General features: G+C 42.3%; 2 protein-coding genes and 1 long non-coding RNA gene across 3 annotated transcripts; all 3 read right to left on the reverse strand.

Moving 5' to 3' along the window:
* Positions 1-2489: 2489 nt before the first annotated feature.
* Positions 2490-5331, reverse strand: LOC143745567 (uncharacterized). The gene is made up of 4 exons (XM_077237694.1): positions 5241-5331; positions 5099-5165; positions 3834-4002; positions 2490-2881 (listed from the first exon to the last, which is right to left on the reverse strand). Exons 1-4 carry the CDS (start codon positions 5286-5288, stop codon positions 2779-2781), a joined length of 387 nt encoding a protein of 128 aa, XP_077093809.1. The 5' UTR covers positions 5289-5331; the 3' UTR covers positions 2490-2778.
* A 114-nt stretch (positions 5332-5445) lies between these two features.
* LOC143745587 (uncharacterized) lies at positions 5446-6712 on the reverse strand. Its single transcript, XM_077237706.1, has 4 exons — positions 6571-6712; positions 6009-6452; positions 5561-5695; positions 5446-5477 (listed from the first exon to the last, which is right to left on the reverse strand). The coding sequence occupies exons 1-4, from the start codon at positions 6710-6712 to the stop codon at positions 5446-5448; spliced, it is 753 nt and encodes a 250-aa protein (XP_077093821.1).
* A 1298-nt stretch (positions 6713-8010) lies between these two features.
* Positions 8011-10110, reverse strand: LOC143745568 (uncharacterized). Its single transcript, XR_013206022.1, has 3 exons — positions 9969-10110; positions 9064-9123; positions 8011-8084 (listed from the first exon to the last, which is right to left on the reverse strand). It is a non-coding gene; the product is annotated as an uncharacterized LOC143745568 (long non-coding RNA).
* Between the last annotated feature and the right edge of the window lie 12389 nt (positions 10111-22499).

Raw genomic sequence — 22499 nt, forward strand, 5'->3', positions numbered from 1 at the left:
CTAGATCAAGAAAATATGATCATATAACACCTATTTTATCATCTCTACACTGGTTACCTATTAAGTTACGTATCAATTACAAAGTATTCCTACTGACCTATAAAGCCCTAAATGGTTTAGCTCCTGTGTATTTAACAGACCTTCTATCGCCATACAATCCATCGCGCTCTTTAAGATCACTAAATTCGAGGCTTCTGGTCATTCCTAGGATATCTAAGTCCACTAAAGGAGGGAGGGCGTTCTCGCATTTAGCTCCTAAACTCTGGAATAGCCTTCCTGATATTGTCCGAGACTCAGACTCGCTGTCCCAGTTTAAAACTAGATTAAAGACGCATCTCTTTAACCAAGCATTCACTTAATGCTTAACCTTTAATACTACTGCTGAATCAGTTCGAATGCATTAACATTATGAACATCAGCTATGCTAATTATTTCCCATCTGCCTTTCTGCTGTTATCTCGGGACGCTAGTACGCTAGTCCCGAGGTAAATAGCGTTCGTCAGCTCCAGTTTGTATCCAGCCTCTCACGGAGACTTCAGATGCCCCAACGCCTGTGAAGAGACGACTCGACGCCTGTGAAGAGACGACTCAAAGCCGGCGATATGTTATGCCATAAATTAATACATGATTAACTAACTGTATTTTTCTATGTACATTTCCGAAATGCACTTTCTGTAAAGCTGCTTTGAGACAATGTGTATTGTGAAAAGCGCTATACAAATAAATTTGAATTGAATTGAATTGAATTCTGGCAAGAACTCTAGCGGCTGCGTTTTGAACTAGCTGTAGTTTGTTTATTAAGCGTGCAGGGCAACCACTTGTAGAGGTCATGAACGCATGAACTAACTGTTCCACATTTTTTATTGAAAGCATATTTCGTAATTTAGATATATTTTTAAGATGGAAGAATGCGGTTTTACAGATACTAGAAACGTGGCTTTCAAATTAAAGATTATTATAATAATAATATACTTTATTTTATAGAGCGCCTTTAAACGCAGCTTTTCAAAGCCCTGTCCATAAAAATCACAATCCACAGGAAAATACAACAGATAAAAGTTAATAAAACAAGAACAACAACATTACAATAACTGTAAAACATTCACAAAAAAACATCAGCAGCCGAATGCAAGTTTAAAAAAAGTGTGTCTTGAGAAGAGCTTTAAAAATGCCAAGAGTCTGTGCTTCTCTGAGTTCAGGAGGAAGAGAGTTCCCAAGTGAAGGAGCATAAAAGATTTCAGGTGTGTTTGTGCACTGTAAGAAATTTACTGTAAAATTTACAATAACTTACTGGCAACTTCGGTTGCCAGTAAGACTGTAAAAATTTACAAGAGTCCTGTAAATCATTAACTACAACTGTACTGTAAAATTTACAGTCTTACTGGCAACCAAAATTGCCAGTAAGACTGTAAAAATATACACGATTACTGTACATCATTAACTACAATCGTACCATAAAAACACAGCACACTGCTCTATATATATGTATTTCCTGTAAAATTGTCTTTACAGCTGTAACTCTAAAATTAGTCGACATAATGTATATGAATGCAAGAGAAATTACAGGAGCAACTATGAACTTACATGTACTGCTATACATTTTACAGTAGAGCATTTACTGTGGAATTCAATTCACTATCACAGCAGTGAAAAATCTCAACTGTAGTTAGTGTAAACATACGTTTGCTTTAAGTTTCAGCCTTTTTGTCAAATAAAACTCACAATAACAGGTTTTCGTAAATATAACAAATTTATTGTGCAATAATGGCTGTTTAACATAAGCACCAGATGCCAAAATATATTTGGAAAAACACAAATGGAGATTGCACATTAAATGAAAGGCTTTAGCCTTGGAAAGAACCACTGAGAACAGAAGCATTTAAAGGATTAGTTCATCTCAAAATGAAAATTTCCTGATAATTTAATCACCCCAATGCCATCCAAGATGTTCATGTTTTTCTTTCTTCAGTGGAAAAGAAATTACGTTTTTTGAAGAAAACATTTCAGGATCTTTATCCACACAATGATTTTCAACCGCAAACCTAACCCTAACATGTTGAAGCCCAAATCAATGCAGGTTCAAAGGGCTCTGAAGTGCTTCAAAGGGCTCTTCACGATCCCAGCTGAGGAATAGGGTCTTATACAGCGAAAAGATCTGTCATTTTCTATATATATATATATATACACTTTTTAACCACAAATGCCTGTCTTGTACCATCTCCGAGATGCGCTACAGCGTATTACTTTATCAAGTTGGAAAGGTCGCGAACATTTAAAAACAAAATAATCTAATATTTTTCACCCTTCCCTACCTTTTTGAACCGGAGTACACAGAAAAATAACTTAAACTGATAACGTGACCCGATGATGTGTCGCAGACCAGCACAAGATGAACAATTGTGGTTAAAAAGTATTACGGTTATAAAGTTTTTTTTTTTTTGAAAAAAAAAAAAAACGTAACTTCTTTTCCACTGAAGAAAGAAAAACATGAACATCTTGGATGGCATTGGGGTGAGTAAATTATCAGGAAATTTTCATTTTAAGGTGAACTAATCTTTTAAATATCAATTATAAAGGGCACACATCCCTAAAGTGTGACTGAATTTCAGTCATAAACAAAAGAAATGGTCTGAATTGTGCCTACCTTTAATTTGCCAAATCCATAAAAATGGCAAGAATACTTGAACCTCAATCATGAACTTCAGGTCAGAGTCTCTTGTATCAATTCCTTTGGAATACTTATGTTTAAATGGCAAGCCATTCAAAGTCCATTAGCTTTCATAACAGTGTGCATACATGAGTGTTCATTCCATGCATTTTCTTGTCTCGCTTTCCAGCAGCAACTTTTGATCCAGTTTCCGGGTTAATCCCCACAAGTCCTCTGTGGAAAAAAAAACATCCAATTATCCACACAAAAAAAAACAGTATACATTTAGACAAAATACATAATTTGTCAGACAACTCATAAATTACATTTAATGAAGTGTCATATTTAATTTTATCAGAAATTTAAATATAAAAATATTTAGCCTTCCATGTTTACAATAAACAAACTGTACAGATTATATCATTTTACGGATTATGTGCAGAATTTATAGATTGAGCTCTATGCTAGGATTCCTCGTGTTTAGCATTTTAAAAAGTGCATTTCTGAAAATTTGGCTATAGAACATGTAAATCATTGTGCACTGCAATCTACTGCATTGTCTAGAGGGAGCCTGCCATGATTATGGAGCTGTTAAATGATCTTAAGATATTTAAGATAAGGTAGAGTTGTTCTGTATTGGAGTGCAACCACATTTTGTAAAATGCAATAAAATCATGAATCTGTGATTTCAATTATTTTTCAACTTTATTTAACTGAAAAAAAAGTAGAAAGAAAATATTTCCAATATTTTCACTGACCAACTTAATTGTATTTAATAAATAAGCAAGTTTAGATTTTGATCGCTGCAACACGCTCCAAAAAAAGTTGGGACAGTCAAATTATTATTCTATTATTATTATTAATACTTTTTAATTATCTTTCATGGATTTATTTTTCCTGTTATTTTAGTTATAATCTCTTTTATTTTTTATTATTTATATGGTTTTGCGTTGTTTGTAGTATTTTAATTATTTGCATATTTGTAATAGATTATTTGCTGCAGTTGTATATTTGTAATGTTTTTGCTATACTTAACTGCTATACTCTCTTGGCATTCTACTCTTGCTAACTGAATCCAGAATGCTAATTGATTAATCTTAACTAGTCTACAACGAAAAAAGAGTGAATGTTTGCTAAATTGAAAAAAGTCAAGAAAATTTGAGTAAGATTTTATGCTCTGAAATACCTCTGAATAAATTCCAGCGTGCATGCAGCATCATCCTGATAAGCAAGATTTAAGTTGTAATAGGTCGCAAACAATGCTGCCAGGCCCTCAACAAATGCCTCTGAATATGGGCCCAGGACAACTTCCCTTTCGATTGACAACATCCACTTGCTTGGGGTCATGGATTCACCTATAAAAAAAAATTAAAAAAAATACGGCAGGACATAGATTAATAAGTGTTGTAAAAGTATGGTTCATGGTAGCTCATATTAAAGGGATAGTCTGAAAATAATTAAATGAAAATTAGTATGATTTACTCACGCTATCCTAGGAGTAAATTACTTTATTCTTTCAGACAAATACATTCAGTTATATTAAAATATGTCCTGGCTCTTCCAAGCTTTATAAAGGTAGTGAATGACGGGCAAGATTTTGAAGCCCAAAAAAGTACATCCACCGATCATAAAAGTACTCCACATGGCTCAGGCCTTCTGAAGTGAAGCGATCCATTTGTGTTAGAAAAATATCCATATTTAAAACCATATAAATTAAAATATCTAGCTTTAAACATATTTATGGCGAAAGAGTGAACTCTGCTCTTCCGTGTTCTTTGTTGCGTCAGATCAGAGGATAAAGAGCAAAAAAAAACAAAAAAACAGACACGAATTAGAAGTCTAAAACAAAATTTTTTAAAGATAAAGTTGAGGATTTCGATAGAAGACAAGACCTTGAGTTTGTTACACAGTCCTATTTGTTTGAACCACTAGAGGCGTTAAAGCTTACACTACTCCTACGTCATACATCATGTCATGAGTTACTTATTTTTGGCATAAATCTTGGAAGAGCCAGGACATTCTTTAAATAACTGACTGTATTTGTCTGAAAGAAGTAGTTCATATACACCTAGAATAGCTTGTGGGTGAGTAAATCATGGTCTATTTTTTTTTATTTTTAGATAATAAAGACACTATAAACTATGGATTAATAATGAATATTAATGTTACTAATAAAGATTTTTGTTAATAAGGAGAGAGAATGGTTCAGAGACAACAACAACAACAAAAACAGGGCACATAGAGAGCTAACTATTGAAGGATTATAGGAGTGAGAATAGAATTGTGAAATAGAATATAGGAACAGAGGTGGCAAAATTGTAGTTTTTTTAATGGCCATTAAAGTGATACGAAAAAAACAGAACAGGACAAAGAGGTATCCATGTACAAGAGCTAGAAAGCACAGAATAGTGTGTATGATGGAGACACAGACACAAAGTAAAGCAAAAAAACCTTGGATGATCAGTGCGGGTGAATCCGGCAAACCCTCTCTTTCCATGTCGGCTGCAGTTGCTGCTGCCTAAGAAAAAACAAAAATTGATTTTACATTACAATTAAACCTTTAAGACATTAAAAATCTAAATGTTATACTTACATCAGCTTCAATTAGAAGGGATTCTGTTCTCTCTTTAAAATGGGCCATTAAGAGTCGCAATATGCACAGGACCAAAGAATTTCCCTCTTGATACTTTGACAGAACAGCAGAGACCTCATTGTTTGTTGGCTTTTCTGGAAAAAATCTTAGAATCCTCTTTCTTTTCCCTTCAATGCACTCCATGATTTTTTGTAGAAGTGAGATGTCAGTAAGCAATTGGAAATGTAAAAAGATCCCCTTCAGACAAAACAGGTAAGGCCATGAGTACTTTAGTTCAGACAGTGGCGGAGGTGGAGTGGCGTTTATATCACGGCGCTGACGGTAATATGTGACCTCCATCAACTTGTAAAGTTCTTCTCTATCGCCTCCAGACATTCCTTGAGTAGAATGAAGCAGTACCATTTGCTTGCGCTTCTCTTCTAGAGTGTCATCATTTTCTCCTGCAGGAAACTCCTCTGATAAAGGTAAAAGATAGACTAAAAATGATAAAGATAGACTTCTTGATCAGCCAGCCTTCTTGAGCTCTGGCTTATGGTTCTACACGATGATCGTAGTTGTTCTTTTCTCCGACGAGCTAATGTGTTGTTTCTGTTTACATGTTCAACACGGGTTTTACATTTATTCATTTAGCTGACGCTTTTATCCAAAGCGACATACAATTGCTATATATGTCAGAGGTCGCACGCCTCTGGAGCAACTAGGGGTTAGGTGTCTTGCTCAGGGACACATTGGTGTCTCATAGTGGATTCGAACCCGGATCTTTCACACCAAAGGCATGTGTCTTATCCATTGCGCCATCACCACCCCAAGTTTTGACTTGCAAGAGCAAAGAGGCATACCCACTACCTATTTTTGATCCACCAGACAGAACATCAGCAAAGCTGTCCGGGTACTGCTTAACAATATTCTGCACTACAATCTGACACTGTGCCTTTGTTGCGTTTACTTCATGTTTTTGCATGTTATCCACTAACATTCTTACTAGCTTCCTTCGATCAGCTGGTGATGGTCTTTTTTTATTTGCAATGGCAAGTTTAATTCCAGAAGGCATGACTTCCCAAGGCACCTTAAATGTTTCAGCCCAGGCGCAAGATGCTGAAAAGCAAGCAGTAGAACAAGATGGTGTAGAACTTGAACTCTCTGATCCTGGGCTTGATATATCAGAAAGAACTTGACTCGATGAGCGTTGGGGAGTCGAGCAGCTGGATTGTTCTAACACAAATAACCAATTAAAAAAATGAAATTTGAACATGAAACATTTTACAATATTTGTCAAATGGACATTAGATACAAGTAGTAGTAATTTTAAATAAAATTAAATAAAAAATACCTTCGTTTTTCCATGCATTCAGTAGTTTGCGGCATTGTATAGGCCTGAGGAATTCCATGAGGTCTTCTTCTTTGACATACTGGAGGTCATCTTTTGTCTCAAGACCAATAGCAGAAAGCCCATGGATAAACTTTTGAAGCATTTAATCAGACAGACTAGGAAAGAAGATGAGATGGCATGTTTTATTTCCTCTAATTTAGACATACCTTAAAAAGATGGAAAAGAGTGGTGTAACACTATCACAGACAAGCCACATGTGTTATACTCCTGGAGAGGGTAATAATCTAATAGCTCCTCTTGAAGTACACAGACATTTCTTGGGTCCTCATCTGTTATGCAGTATACACCCAAATCCACGAACTGCACAGCACGTCGTTTCTCAGACACAAAGTAAACCACTGAACTCTGGTGAACAAGAATTAGTTTAATTCTGCCAACCTCCAAACCATCATCATTACTGGCCAAAAGAACAACCATGCCTTTCCTGTACTTTGTTCCTTTCAAAGTGATTTCAGTAGCTACTAATGTATTGCCTGGCTGAAAATCAAAATGATCAACTGATTCCCTGATTGCTTCGTTAAAATCACAAGAATAAAATTCAGAGCCTTTTTCAACTTGCACAGAAAGCTGAAAGAGGTTTCCAGCACTTAAATAGGCTTGGAGAAGCTGGTGCCTTTCTGCAAGTGTTACGCATACATTTTTGAAGTTGTGCAATTTTCTAGCACATTGTTTGAAATAGGTATGTTTGCTCTCAAACCGCATAGTCCATAAGCGAATGAGTGGTCCAAATTGTTTTATAAGCTCTGGGTAATGGCACAAGTAGTGATGTTTAGGCTTAAGAGGCTTAGAAGGGAAAGTAACACACCTAAAATTAATGTACTCATCAATGAGCACTTTCAGATAAGCAACCTGATCTGCCAGTATTGCTGGTGCACAAATTAGGTCTACAACTTGTCTCAGGAGTAGAATGAGCTGCCACACTTCTGATTCTGGATCCTTAATTCGGTGTCCAACAATAACTGGTAAAAGTCTAAGAAGACACCAGTTCTGAACAGCGTGACCACAAAGCTTCTCACTCCCTGAGTTAACCTCAGCTGGTTTATTGGCAGCTTCATTTCCTGTGTACTTAAACTGTTTAATATAGCGATTAAGCTCTGTGAAAGTAAAGCATTTCTCTTGATTTACCAAGTAATCAATGTACAACTTACGATCAGATGCCACAACACCCTCAAAGATGTCATGTCCAAGGCAGGGGGGCAAGCCAGGCTGACAAACATGAAAATAATTCAGCTGATTAAAAGGAGAGTTAAATTTGACTCCATCAACTACATTATCGCCAATGGTAGCAAGTTCCTGAATGTTTCTCCCATAAGACTCAACAGTTCGCTTCATAGCAGGTTCTAAAGGTCTGGCATGGAATGAGTCTCTCTCAATGGTGCAATACCTGCAGAAATGTATGCTTCGGCTGAAGTTCTCGACAAAACCACCAATCATGTGGGATCCCAGGTTGTCACCTACGATAGAACACAAAGAAGCTTTCAAAGTTTTGCCATCATTCACAACAACACCATTCTCCTCAAGATCTTTGAGATCTTCAATTAGTGATCTAAAAACATGAGCTGGTCCAAAGAGTTTAAAATCTTGCTCATTACACAAAAGAACAAGTTGCATGTGGTCTATGTTTGACCTGTTGTGAGGTAAAATATCAGACAAGGTGAGATAAACTGCCATTAATTTGTGTTTCTTTTTAGCTGAGCCTAAAGGATTTACCACCTCAAATGAATCCTGGTAAATGATCAAACCCAGAGATGATGGATCAGTTTGAAAGAGAGAATTTTCTGAAAAATTCTTACCATCCTTTACATCCCGAAACAGATCAGTTTCAGCTGTTTGTGAGTGCATCTGTTCATATTGATCCCTGACAGACTGGCACTGAAACAGAGCACTGATGGTCTGCTTAACTGGGACATATTGAGCAAAGCACTGTTTCCCATTTCTTTCAATGACTCCTAACAAAACAGGGACTGGCTCAACATAGTGGAAATCTTGCTTGAAAGTAGTCTTTCTCCTCTGTGCTGTACTTAGAACTCCACTATTACAAGCTGTCAGCAAATCCTCCCTTGACAACTGATCAATCACATCATCAATCCTTTCCTCTGGTAATTCAAGCAAAGCAAGCTTTTCTCTCAATTTGCTAAGAAAAGATGACTGCCCAATGTCATGGATGTTTTGAAATTCTTCAACAATGCCTTGAATGGTAGACTCAGGTAATAGCAATTTAGCTTGCAGTTTTAGATAAAAGAGGGTTAAATTTCTTAGAAAAAGAGATTCATCCACAACTTCAGGAAAATTTTGCTCTACAACCTCTGATCTCTCGCTCTCAGACACGACATCTGAAACTGGAGTTTCCATGGTCATAGACGGCTCTATCAGATGGTTTATAGAGCACATTTGATGTGTCCGTGATACATTTGATGCAAATGTAGATCTCACCTTAAATGTCCTGCTGCAACCAAATGGGCACTGGATCTCCAGACCTGACTGAATATGGCTCTTTAAATGAGACAAAAGCTGTGTTAGTGTCCCACATTGAATATCACAAAAGTCTACATGGCATTTAAATGTTTTATCATCACACATCTGTGCCTGATGCTCTTTAGCAGACTGGTGATGTTCACTGTGATTTCTGTATATGTGCGACTTCAATGAAGAAAATATGTGGGCAATCAGGTACACCACATCTAAATCCTGATTAAAGCACATTTCTATGCAATTTCACATGCTGCACAAAACTCAGAATTGTACTGCTCTCATTATTACATGTGTGACAGATAAACATGTTCAACTGCAAAAATCTAAACTTCACAAGCTAATAAATGCACAGCAATAAAGCATGTGCACAGCAAATTTCAATGTACTTTCTATTTAGCAACTAAATTACAAATATGAATACCAAGCACCCTTACAAGTAATATTAACCAAATTAAATAAATAAATAAAAACCCACTTCATTACAGCATCTTAAATCGAACAAACACGTGCTATTAGCTAAAGGCTTGGCAGTCAAGTTAAACAGTAGTTGCATAAAACCTACACAATTAAACTGCAATGTTTACAAGCTTAAGGTTACATGTCTACTACCAACAACAACGTAAAATAACTTTATACCGAACAGTTATCAAAAATTTAAAAGTAAAATGACAGCCCGTCCACACTTTCATGGTGAAGAAAATATAGCCAGCTAATCGTTACTGGACTCACCAAGCAAAATCATGAAATTGGACAAATAATCTAGATTATCCATTTTGCAGCATCACAAAATAAAAATAATAGTTAAAATATTGTGGATGTAACAGGATTTCACGTTTACACTAAAGCATGAATTACTGGCTACGCACCTTGTCTCACTCTCATTCGAGGTCCTCCTCTGGTAATCGTTGCGCGCAAGAGATGAGCGCGAAAATTGAGTGTCGATGATGCAGCGCGTGGAAAGTCCCAACTGCCAAGATGTCCACCGAAGATGACGATTGACGAAATGGCATCACACGCACTGCGCTACGCCGATTTTAAAAGCCAACAGTTTTAAACTACTTGATGTACGTTATATAATCATATGTCAGAGTCTAAAAGGTGTAAATAATTCGCTAAAAACGCTGTATTTATTACAGTTGACTATTACTTTAGTGTTATTGATTTGTGAAGCGCATACAATTTTGCAACCTTTTTTTTTCTTCTTTAAAAAAAATATTTTTAAAAATTACAATGGTATGCATGATATCTAGTAGCATTTACTGCATAATCATGTTTCCAGAAGTCATAGGAACATGCAATAACAGTGGTCTATCACAGTATCTTATTGGACCTCTAAAATTCACACCAATACGCATGCGCCCACATGGCAAAATACAGCAAAATGGAAAAAATACTGTACATTTTAAAATACAGTAGTCTATTGTAAATATTTACTGTAAAAACTACAGCAATTTTTTACAGTGTGGAACAGTTAACAGATTACACTGAGGAGCGCAGTCTGGGATTTGGGGTATAAGGGATTAATAAACCAGATACGTTTTGCGGAGCTAAGCCGTGCAATAACCTTGTATGTCAACATGATGATCTTGAAATCAACACGGAACCTGACTGGGAGTGGGAGCCAGTGTAAAGGACTTCAAAACCGGAGTAATATGGTCAGATTTCCTGTTTCACGTCAGGATCCGGCGGCAGAGTTCTGAATAGGGCTGCACAATATTGGGAAAAAATTACATTGCGATATTTTATTTTTCTGCGATATATATCGCGATATGAAAACAATTTCACCAGATGACTTGAATAGCTCTCTTTGGAAAGAATGAATCATCTGAATGACCGGGGTGATTTTGTAATGGAGTAAATCTGCATATAAACTATTATAGTTAACTAATGTAGTTAACTACACAGCAAATTTGAAAGTGTTAAATTAACACTCACAGTGAGAAAATTAACACATTTCTATAGGTCCACACTAAATAGAGTTAAACTAACACTTTAAATAGTTTTACTTTTTTCACACTTGTTTAGTGTAAAAACAACACTTTATGTGTTCACTGTTAACACCATTAGTGCCCCCCCCCCCCCCTCGTTTAGACCAATGTAGGTGTACACACAGAATGTGCACATATTTTTTGACATGTAGCCCCTACGATAACATGAAGAAATTCCCCAGAATATTCTCAACCAATCGCACACAGGAACTTGGATATAGACTTGGCCAATCAATGACTTGCAGGCGGGTGCACGGGTCAATGAGAGGAGAGGGCGGGACAAAAAGAAAGTGAAACAAGAGAGAGGATGGCGGCGTCCGAAGAAGTCCCATGCTGACGGAGATTTCGGTATGATAATTCAGTAAATAACAGTTTAACTCTTAGTTATTGCGTGTGCTACATGTTTTGATCTGAGCTACGGAACAGTTACGGTTTGAGTGGCGTGTGTAAGAGAGGAAGACTCCACGCCATCTGTACTGAAGATTCATCCGTCGTCACATCATCAACAAGTATAGTTCGTATAGTGCGAGGCAAACGTTCTCGCTAGGTAGTGCAAAGTGTTGATTATTTAGATATTCTAGCTCGTCGCCAACGTTGGAAGCTGGTCTCGCAAGGGAAGGAAGACAACCAGCCAGTTCACTGCTACAGCCCGGGACGTGTATGTGACTTGTCTCTCCTGCTCTCTCCCTCTCCCTCCATCGCTCACGCCATTGTTACACGGTGAGGTTGATGAGTATTGGCTACCCTGCCACACATGACTCCACCATTCTCACGCGATAGCACCGCTCTCGTGATGGACGTGATCTATTAATTGGTGTACGGTCAGCACATACGTAACGTGGACAATCCGAACCAAAAGGAACATTGAACTGAGGTTGGTCATGGAGTGTTATTAAGTGAATGGTACGAAACTGTTTCTGAGTTTACCATTGTCCTGAAAATTACTGTTGTGTGAATTACATTCACAATACTGCTGTTATGTGCATATGAGGTTTATCTGCAGTGTATTTAGATTGCCTACATGCTGATGTTTGTTAAGTAAAACTTTCAAAGTGTTGTTGAGCCACTCTGGTGAAGTGGTTGTTAATAGAGGGGTTTAACATTTTATGATGGTTACAGGTTGATAGTGAAACCATTACTATACGGTTTACATTTGATTTATAAAAATATTTATTTTTATTTTTATTTTTTCCTCTTTGTAACTATTTTACTCAGTATTAGAATACTGTTACTTAGTATAATAAATAATCACTAATTTCTCAACTTTTATACTATTGCTTTTACTGTGAAGTTTTTCCATATTCCCTGAAGTAGGGGCGTCTCATCCTCTGTCTGTAAAGTATAGTAGGTAGGGGGAATACCAGTTACGTCACACACTGACAGTTAGGCTACTGATATTCTGCACTTTAGGTCTCCACCGTGACATGTCCAAATCCTAAAGCCTAAGCTATTGTGCTTTACTGAGCAGGCAGAGTAGCCACGAGATTAATAGGCCTGGGGGTTAGGGACTTAGATCCTCTGATTTCCAGCCATTCAGGGAAGAGTGATTTACCCCTACTAAGCGGACGTAGGTCCCGTTCGCTACATATTGGCGTCATACGAACAGGATCGACTTTTTGTAGCTTTATAGTTTATGCTCCATGGCTGAGATGGAAGAGTTAAGGAAGCAATTTAAGGATCTCCAGGAAACAGTTACAGCTCAGACAGCTAGGCTGGGGGAACAAGCGGCACTTCTTGATCAGGCCAGACAAGATCAGAGGGAGGCTCTGTTGATGGCTAAGACTGTAATCGAACAGCAGGCCAAGACCTCCGCGTCTTTGTATATTCCAAGGGAGAGAAAATGTTCCGATTTCACCGGTAGCCCAGCCCAAGGTGAACCATGCGTTGAGGAGTGGATAGCATCCATGAAGTCTAGTTTCAAGATAGCCAGGGTTCCAGAAGAAGATAAAATCGAGTTGCTCAGGCAGCACCTCAAAGGTGAGGCAAAACTGACAGTTAAGTTTCTGTTAAGTGAAGAAAATACTGATATCACAAAGGTCTTTGAAGTTCTGGAGAAAACATATGGCGACAAGGTCCCTGTTGGTGCTCGCCTTAGAGAGTTTTATGACAGGAAGCAAGGCCCAGGGGAAAAGATACGTGCCTACGCTTATGATCTTCAGGAGAAACTGCGTAAGCTGAAACGGCGAGACCCGGAGCGAGTTCAAGATCCAGACAAAATGCTGAAAGAACAATTTGTACTTGGGTTAAGAGATGACTTCTTACGGCGTGAAACGAAGAGACAGGAGAAAGCGCAACCAACGCTGTCCTTCTTTGACCTGATGCAAGCTGCCATCACGTGGTCGGAAGAAGAAGAAGAGGCCCCTACAGCAGCCAGAGGCCCAGTGCGAGGAGCAGTTAATGCAGCAGACCACCTCTAAGAGATGACGAAGGGCGACTCATTTGCTATTCCTGCAATAAACCTGGTCATACGAGCCGCACGTGTCGGCAGAGTAAACCGGCCGAGCATAGAGCAAGGATGGCAGCCGTTGCTACAACAGAGAGTCAAGCCGAAAATGACACACAAAGCCCTAGTGGTTTGGTTTCAGCTGGCATTAAAGCTGTTACCCAGACCAGCGAGAGGGACTCAGCAACTTCTAGTGGTGCATTTGGGGAGTGCTTCACAATTGATGTTTGGATAGATGGTGTAAAGACCAGCTGCCTTTTAGACACTGGTTCCGAGGTCACTACCATTCCAGAGAGTTATTTCAGGGAACATTTCCAGGGGACCGAGTGCTGTCTGTCACCAGCTAAATGGGTTCGTCTAACAGCAGCTAATGGCCTTGAAATTCCAGTGGTCGGGTGTCTGGAGGCGGATATTGAGTGTATGGGCAGGCTGTTGAAGGGTCGGTGTGTTTTTGTGCTGAAGGACAGTTGCAGCGGCAAGAAGGAAAGGGAAAAACCCCCCGGCATTCTGGGAATGAACGTAATCGGAGAGCTCAAGGGCTTCCTGACGGATTTCAAGGGTGTTAAGAAGCTGGACCGAGGTACTCCACAGCCAGGCCATGCCAGCCTACGCCGTATACTGGCCACCATGGAAGAGGAGGAACGGTGTGTGGGCCCAAATGGACGGATAGGGTTCGTAAAAGTCGCAGGAAAGCAGGCTGTCACCATTCCCCCGTTCAGTGAAAAGGTGATCGTAGGTCGCTGTAGGATACCACCCAGAGCAACATGCAAAGTGCTGGTGGAGGTGTCTGCCAGTGCCAGTCTCCCTCGTGGTCTACTGGTGGCAAATGTTCTGGCCCAGACTACTGAGGGGAAGGTCCCAGTGCGCATACTCAACTCAAGTGAGAAGACCATCACATTGTTCCCAAGATGCAGAGTGGCAGAGTTGAGTAAACCCGATGTGATCGTACCAAGGGAAGTAGTGTCCGTGGAGGAGGTGAATGGAGAAGTGTACGTGAGGAAGGTCAGCCGTGGAGAGGTCGAGTCAGTAGAGGCAGATGGACCACTGTCTGTTCCGGTACACGCAAATCTCGAGGGTCTGACGCCACCTCAGGTGCAAAAGCTGGACAATCTTCTCAAGAAACACCGGGATGTGTTCTCAGAGCATAAAAGCGATTTTGGGTACACCACCACGGTGACTCACCGTATTCAGACTGGAGATGCAAGGCCGATTAAGCAAAGGCACCGCCGTATACCTCCACACATATTTCAAGAGTTTAAGAAACACGTGCAGGACTTGGTCGCACAGGGGGTACTCAAAGAAAGCTCCAGCCCGTGGGCCTCCCCTGCAGTAATTGTCATTAAGCCAGACCAATCTGTACGGTTCTGTTGCGATTACCGTAAGCTGAACAGTGTCACGTTGAAGGACGCCTACCCGCTCCCGAGGGTTGAGGAGTCCTTGGATGCCCTTGGAAAGGCTAAGCTCTTCTCATCGCTAGATTTGACAGCAGGCTATTTTCAGGTGGCTGTCCATGAAGACGATCAGGAGAAAACGGCTGTTACCACCCCGTTTGGCCTATACCAGTGGACGAGAATGCCGTTTGGTCTTTGCAATGCCCCTGCCTCATTTCAGAGGCTAATGGAGGTAGTCCTAGGCGATCTGGCTTTTGACGTGTTACTGATATACCTGGACGATGTACTGGTCTTTTCCAGCGATTTTGATAGCCACTGTGAGAAACTGGACGTAGTATTCACTCGTCTGAAGGAACATGGACTTAAGCTTAAACCGAGCAAGTGTTTCCTGCTAAAGTCAGAAGTCAAATTCTTGGGCCATATTGTTTCTGCGGAGGGTGTCCACGTGGACATGGAAAAGGTCAAAGCACTCCGTGACTGGCCGGTGCCCAGGAGTACAAAAGATGTGCGGCAAGTGGTGGGGTTTATGTCATATTACAGGCGTTTCGTCCCGAACTTCGCCCAGTTAGCAAAGCCGTTACATTCTCTAATGGGAAAGGGCAAGAAAGAGAGTGGAGCCCAGTCTGTTCCCTTTGTGTGGGGTAGAGAATGTCAAGAGGCCTTTGATAAGCTAAGGGAGCACCTTATGTCATCTCCGGTACTTGCGTACCCTGACTTTTCACTTCCTTTCACCCTTACCACCGATGGGAGCCTTCTTGGGTTGGGGGCAGTGCTCAGCCAGCGGCAAGAGGGGGTGGAGCGCGTGGTAGCCTTTGCTAGTCGAGGCCTCCGGGGTTCTGAGCGGAATGACAAAAACTATAGTGCATTTAAGCTCGAGTTACTAGCCCTTAAATGGGGAATAACAGAAAAATTCCGGGATTTCTTAATGTACTCTAGATTTGTGGTGGTGACCGATCATAATCCTCTGCGCTATCTCGAAACAGCTAACCTCGGGGCGGTGGAGCAGAGGTGGGTCGCCCAGTTAGCGGAATATGATTTTGAAGTGCATTATAAGCCGGGGAGGGAGAACACAAATGCGGACGTGCTGTCTCGGCTCCCTCGAGCACAGGATCCTGAGGTCAGCGACACTGATAAAGACTTTCTGGTAATTCAGGCTGAGGAAGTGCGTGCCTCTCTATGGCCTGGACAGAAGACTGCAAGAAAGCCTAGTGTGCAGGTGGCTTCACAAGCCGCTGTTACGGCGAAGGTTACTGGATATAGCTGGGAGGATCTTCAGCAACTTCAGGCAGAGGATCCTGTCGTGGGCCCTATAGCAAGGGCAACGAAATGTAATGCATGGCCCAATAAGAACCAGTTACGGGAAATGGCTCCAGAGAAAAAAAAACTGGCATCACAACGGGATCGACTAAGCATCCGTCATGGTGTCCTATTTCGTAGCATTTGTGATCCCAGAGATGGTGAGGAAGTACACCAGTTGGTATTACCAGAGGCTCTGCGGAAACATGTGTTCAGTATGGAACATGAGCATGGGGGTCATTTTAGTCAGAAGGGTACACTTGCACGTATGACACGCAGTTTTTACTGGCCCTCAATGAGCAGAGACGTACATGAGTGGGTGAAGCAGTGTAAGCGCTGTGCACTTGCCAAAGACGTATTTCCAGCTATCCGAGCCCCATTGACATGCACTAATGTGACCACACCTCTGGAGGTACTGGCCATGGATTACACCCGATTAGAGGAGTCTGTGGGTGGCTATGAGAATGTGTTAGTTATGACTGACATGTTCACACGGTTTACAATGGCTGTACCCACGAAAGACCAGTCTGCTAAAACCACAGCCAGGGCCATCGTCAAACACTGGTTTGTGTATTATGGCTGCCCCTCTAGGCTTCACTCAGACCAGGGCCGCAGCTTTGAAGCCAGTGTCATCAAAGAACTCTGTCGTATCTATGGCATCTCCAAGAGTCGTACAAGCCCATATCACCCCCAGGGCAACGCTCAATGCGAGCGATTTAATAGAACGATGCATGATATGCTCCGAACTTTGACGCCAGAGAGGAAACGAAATTGGAAGGAGTATCTTCCTGAGCTTGTAATGGCTTATAACAGTCATGTTCACTCCTCAACGGGATACTCCCCGTTTTATCTCCTCTTCGGGCGAGATGCACGACTGCCTCAGGACATTCTGGGGGGAAGAGACTTGGAGCCCAGTGACATTGACAACCTCGATGATTGGGTCCTCGACCACCACGAGAGGCTGAAAGTGGCAGCAGAGGCGGCTGGGGACGCCGCTCAGGATGCGTCCCGGCGACGCAAACGGCTCTACGATCGAAGGTCACGTGCTGCACTTGTCAGATCGGGGGATCGAGTACTGCTAAGGAATCATCGACCAAGGGGAAGGAACAAGATCCAAGACAAGTGGGAGCCAGAGCCATATTTAGTTGTCAAGCAGAATCACCCCGACTTACCTGTCTTCACAGTCAGGCCTGAAACTGGGGGGCCGTCAAAAGTAGTGCACCGAAATCAGATGAAGCATTGCACCTTTCAGACACCTAGTAAGGAAGCAGTTGCTCCCAGGCACAAGAGAGCTGCATCTGGTTCAGACACTGACTCTGTAGGGTTAGTTTGCATTCCTCGTACCCTTCACAATGCACCAACACCTGGCGAGAGTATGGGGGCTAGTCAAGGGGAGCTGCGGGATGTTGAGCCAGAGGCAGTCTTGGGTGGTAGCCGGGGGGAGGTATCCGGTCATGAAAGTGGGGGAGCCTCTGATGCTAGCTCTGGGGAGGGGTCTGTTAGGGGGAGTTTAGTTGAGGATGCAGATAACTCAGAGTCAGATAATGAGTCTGTAATAGTGAGACGCCCACAAAGGAACACTAGGGGGCAGTTACCTGTTAGATATCGGGAGGGGTATGTTCTGAAGTGAGCTTCTTTTCTTTTGTTATGTTTTGTTTTGTGATTTTGTTTTACACTAACAAAAGTCTAAAAGAGATGAAAGCATGTGTACTTCTGTTCTGGATGTATTGTTACATTGTATAAAAAAACATGCACTGTGGTTTAGCAAGGGACTCAAACAGTGAAGTCTATGATGTGGCAGGGTTTGGAAGGGGGGAATGTAGGTGTACACACAGAATGTGCACATATTTTTTGACATGTAGCCCCTACGATAACATGAAGAAATTCCCCAGAATATTCTCAACCAATCGCACACAGGAACTTGGATATAGACTTGGCCAATCAATGACTTGCAGGCGGGTGCACGGGTCAATTAGAGGAGAGGGCGGGACAAAAAGAAAGTGAAACAAGAGAGAGGATGGCGGCGTCCGAAGAGGTCCCATGCTGACGGAGATTTCGGTATGATAATTCAGTAAATAACAGTTTAACTCTTAGTTATTGCGTGTGCTACATGTTTTGATCTGAGCTACGGAACAGTTACGGTTTGAGTGGCGTGTGTAAGAGAGGAAGACTCCACGCCATCTGTACTGAAGATTCATCCGTCGTCACATCATCAACAAGTATAGTTCGTATAGTGCGAGGCAAACGTTCTCGCTAGGTAGTGCAAAGTGTTGATTATTTAGATATTCTAGCTCGTCGCCAACGTTGGAAGCTGGTCTCGCAAGGGAAGGAAGACAACCAGCCAGTTCACTGCTACAGCCCGGGACGTGTATGTGACTTGTCTCTCCTGCTCTCTCCCTCTCCCTCCATCGCTCACGCCATTGTTACACGGTGAGGTTGATGAGTATTGGCTACCCTGCCACACATGACTCCACCATTCTCACGCGATAGCACCGCTCTCGTGATGGACGTGTTCTATTAATTGGTGTACGGTCAGCACATACGTAACGTGGACAATCCGAACCAAAAGGAACATTGAACTGAGGTTGGTCATGGAGTGTTATTAAGTGAATGGTACGAAACTGTTTCTGAGTTTACCATTGTCCTGAAAATTACTGTTGTGTGAATTACATTCACAATACTGCTGTTATGTGCATATGAGGTTTATCTGCAGTGTATTTAGATTGCCTACATGCTGATGTTTGTTAAGTAAAACTTTCAAAGTGTTGTTGAGCCACTCTGGTGAAGTGGTTGTTAATAGAGGGGTTTAACATTTTATGATGGTTACAGGTTGATAGTGAAACCATTACTATACGGTTTACATTTGATTTATAAAAATATTTATTTTTATTTTTATTTTTTCCTCTTTGTAACTATTTTACTCAGTATTAGAATACTGTTACTTAGTATAATAAATAATCACTAATTTCTCAACTTTTATACTATTGCTTTTACTGTGAAGTTTTTCCATATTCCCTGAAGTAGGGGCGTCTCATCCTCTGTCTGTAAAGTATAGTAGGTAGGGGGAATACCAGTTACGTCACACACTGACAGTTAGGCTACTGATATTCTGCACTTTAGGTCTCCACCGTGACATGTCCAAATCCTAAAGCCTAAGCTATTGTGCTTTACTGAGCAGGCAGAGTAGCCACGAGATTAATAGGCCTGGGGGTTAGGGACTTAGATCCTCTGATTTCCAGCCATTCAGGGAAGAGTGATTTACGCCTACTAAGCGGACGTAGGTCCCGTTCGCTACATATTGGCGTCATACGAACAGGATCGACTTTTTGTAGCTTTATAGTTTATGCTCCATGGCTGAGATGGAAGAGTTAAGGAAGCAATTTAAGGATCTCCAGGAAACAGTTACAGCTCAGACAGCTAGGCTGGGGGAACAAGCGGCACTTCTTGATCAGGCCAGACAAGATCAGAGGGAGGCTCTGTTGATGGCTAAGACTGTAATCGAACAGCAGGCCAAGACCTCCGCGTCTTTGTATATTCCAAGGGAGAGAAAATGTTTCGATTTCACCGGTAGCCCAGCCCAAGGTGAACCATGCGTTGAGGAGTGGATAGCATCCATGAAGTCTAGTTTCAAGATAGCCAGGGTTCCAGAAGAAGATAAAATCGAGTTGCTCAGGCAGCACCTCAAAGGTGAGGCAAAACTGACAGTTAAGTTTCTGTTAAGTGAAGAAAATACTGATATCACAAAGGTCTTTGAAGTTCTGGAGAAAACATATGGCGACAAGGTCCCTGTTGGTGCTCGCCTTAGAGAGTTTTATGACAGGAAGCAAGGCCCAGGGGAAAAGATACGTGCCTACGCTTATGATCTTCAGGAGAAACTGCGTAAGCTGAAACGGCGAGACCCGGAGCGAGTTCAAGATCCAGACAAAATGCTGAAAGAACAATTTGTACTTGGGTTAAGAGATGACTTCTTACGGCGTGAAACGAAGAGACAGGAGAAAGCGCAACCAACGCTGTCCTTCTTTGACCTGATGCAAGCTGCCATCACGTGGTCGGAAGAAGAAGAAGAGGCCCCTACAGCAGCCAGAGGCCCAGTGCGAGGAGCAGTTAATGCAGCAGCTGCTGAAGAAGCCTCTTCTCCACTGACCCTAACATCACTATACGAAGCTATCCAAAACCTTGCTGCCCGCCAGGAGGAACTCTACAAAGCAGTTCATGGAAGGGAGCAGGCTGCAATGGCCACTAGACCTGCTAGACCACCTCTAAGAGATGACGAAGGGCGACTCATTTGCTATTCCTGCAATAAACCTGGTCATACGAGCCGCACGTGTCGGCAGAGTAAACCGGCCGAGCATAGAGCAAGGATGGCAGCCGTTGCTACAACAGAGAGTCAAGCCGAAAATGACACACAAAGCCCTAGTGGTTTGGTTTCAGCTGGCATTAAAGCTGTTACCCAGACCAGCGAGAGGGACTCAGCAACTTCTAGTGGTGCATTTGGGGAGTGCTTCACAATTGATGTTTGGATAGATGGTGTAAAGACCAGCTGCCTTTTAGACACTGGTTCCGAGGTCACTACCATTCCAGAGAGTTATTTCAGGGAACATTTCCAGGGGACCGAGTGCTGTCTGTCACCAGCTAAATGGGTTCGTCTAACAGCAGCTAATGGCCTTGAAATTCCAGTGGTCGGGTGTCTGGAGGCGGATATTGAGTGTATGGGCAGGCTGTTGAAGGGTCGGTGTGTTTTTGTGCTGAAGGACAGTTGCAGCGGCAAGAAGGAAAGGGAAAAACCCCCCGGCATTCTGGGAATGAACGTAATCGGAGAGCTCAAGGGCTTCCTGACGGATTTCAAGGGTGTTAAGAAGCTGGACCGAGGTACTCCACAGCCAGGCCATGCCAGCCTACGCCGTATACTGGCCACCATGGAAGAGGAGGAACGGTGTGTGGGCCCAAATGGACGGATAGGGTTCGTAAAAGTCGCAGGAAAGCAGGCTGTCACCATTCCCCCGTTCAGTGAAAAGGTGATCGTAGGTCGCTGTAGGATACCACCCAGAGCAACATGCAAAGTGCTGGTGGAGGCGTCTGCCAGTGCCAGTCTCCCTCGTGGTCTACTGGTGGCAAATGTTCTGGCCCAGACTACTGAGGGGAAGGTCCCAGTGCGCATACTCAACTCAAGTGAGAAGACCATCACATTGTTCCCAAGATGCAGAGTGGCAGAGTTGAGTAAACCCGATGTGATCGTACCAAGGGAAGTAGTGTCCGTGGAGGAGGTGAATGGAGAAGTGTACGTGAGGAAGGTCAGCCGTGGAGAGGTCGAGTCAGTAGAGGCAGATGGACCACTGTCTGTTCCGGTACACGCAAATCTCGAGGGTCTGACGCCACCTCAGGTGCAAAAGCTGGACAATCTTCTCAAGAAACACCGGGATGTGTTCTCAGAGCATAAAAGCGATTTTGGGTACACCACCACGGTGACTCACCGTATTCAGACTGGAGATGCAAGGCCGATTAAGCAAAGGCACCGCCGTATACCTCCACACATATTTCAAGAGTTTAAGAAACACGTGCAGGACTTGGTCGCACAGGGGGTACTCAAAGAAAGCTCCAGCCCGTGGGCCTCCCCTGCAGTAATTGTCATTAAGCCAGACCAATCTGTACGGTTCTGTTGCGATTACCGTAAGCTGAACAGTGTCACGTTGAAGGACGCCTACCCGCTCCCGAGGGTTGAGGAGTCCTTGGATGCCCTTGGAAAGGCTAAGCTCTTCTCATCGCTAGATTTGACAGCAGGCTATTTTCAGGTGGCTGTCCATGAAGACGATCAGGAGAAAACGGCTGTTACCACCCCGTTTGGCCTATACCAGTGGACGAGAATGCCGTTTGGTCTTTGCAATGCCCCTGCCTCATTTCAGAGGCTAATGGAGGTAGTCCTAGGCGATCTGGCTTTTGACGTGTTACTGATATACCTGGACGATGTACTGGTCTTTTCCAGCGATTTTGATAGCCACTGTGAGAAACTGGACGTAGTATTCACTCGTCTGAAGGAACATGGACTTAAGCTTAAACCGAGCAAGTGTTTCCTGCTAAAGTCAGAAGTCAAATTCTTGGGCCATATTGTTTCTGCGGAGGGTGTCCACGTGGACATGGAAAAGGTCAAAGCACTCCGTGACTGGCCGGTGCCCAGGAGTACAAAAGATGTGCGGCAAGTGGTGGGGTTTATGTCATATTACAGGCGTTTCATCCCGAACTTCGCCCAGTTAGCAAAGCCGTTACATTCTCTAATGGGAAAGG

The sequence above is a fragment of the Siphateles boraxobius genome, unplaced genomic scaffold (genome assembly GCF_051911475.1).
Source record: "Siphateles boraxobius isolate OS27281-9 unplaced genomic scaffold, OSU_SipBor_1 207, whole genome shotgun sequence".
NCBI classification, from domain to species: Eukaryota; Metazoa; Chordata; class Actinopteri; order Cypriniformes; family Leuciscidae; genus Siphateles; species Siphateles boraxobius.

Coding starts and splice junctions, on each gene's coding strand:
- LOC143745587 (XM_077237706.1), bottom strand. CDS start 6,712: ATGCTTCAAAAGTTTATCCATGGGCTTTCTGCTATTGGTCTTGAGACA. Junction 5,696..6,008: donor GGATAAGACACATGCCTTTG/GTGTGAAAGATC, acceptor TACCTTTATCAG/AGGAGTTTCCTGCAGGAGAA. Junction 5,478..5,560: donor GATGGAGGTCACATATTACC/GTCAGCGCCGTG, acceptor TTTTGTCTGAAG/GGGATCTTTTTACATTTCCA.
- LOC143745567 (XM_077237694.1), bottom strand. CDS start 5,288: ATGGCCCATTTTAAAGAGAGAACAGAATCCCTTCTAATTGAAGCTGAT. Junction 4,003..5,098: donor ACCCGCACTGATCATCCAAG/GTTTTTTTGCTT, acceptor TTTTTTTTATAG/GTGAATCCATGACCCCAAGC. Junction 2,882..3,833: donor ACGCTGGAATTTATTCAGAG/GTATTTCAGAGC, acceptor TTTTTTCCACAG/AGGACTTGTGGGGATTAACC.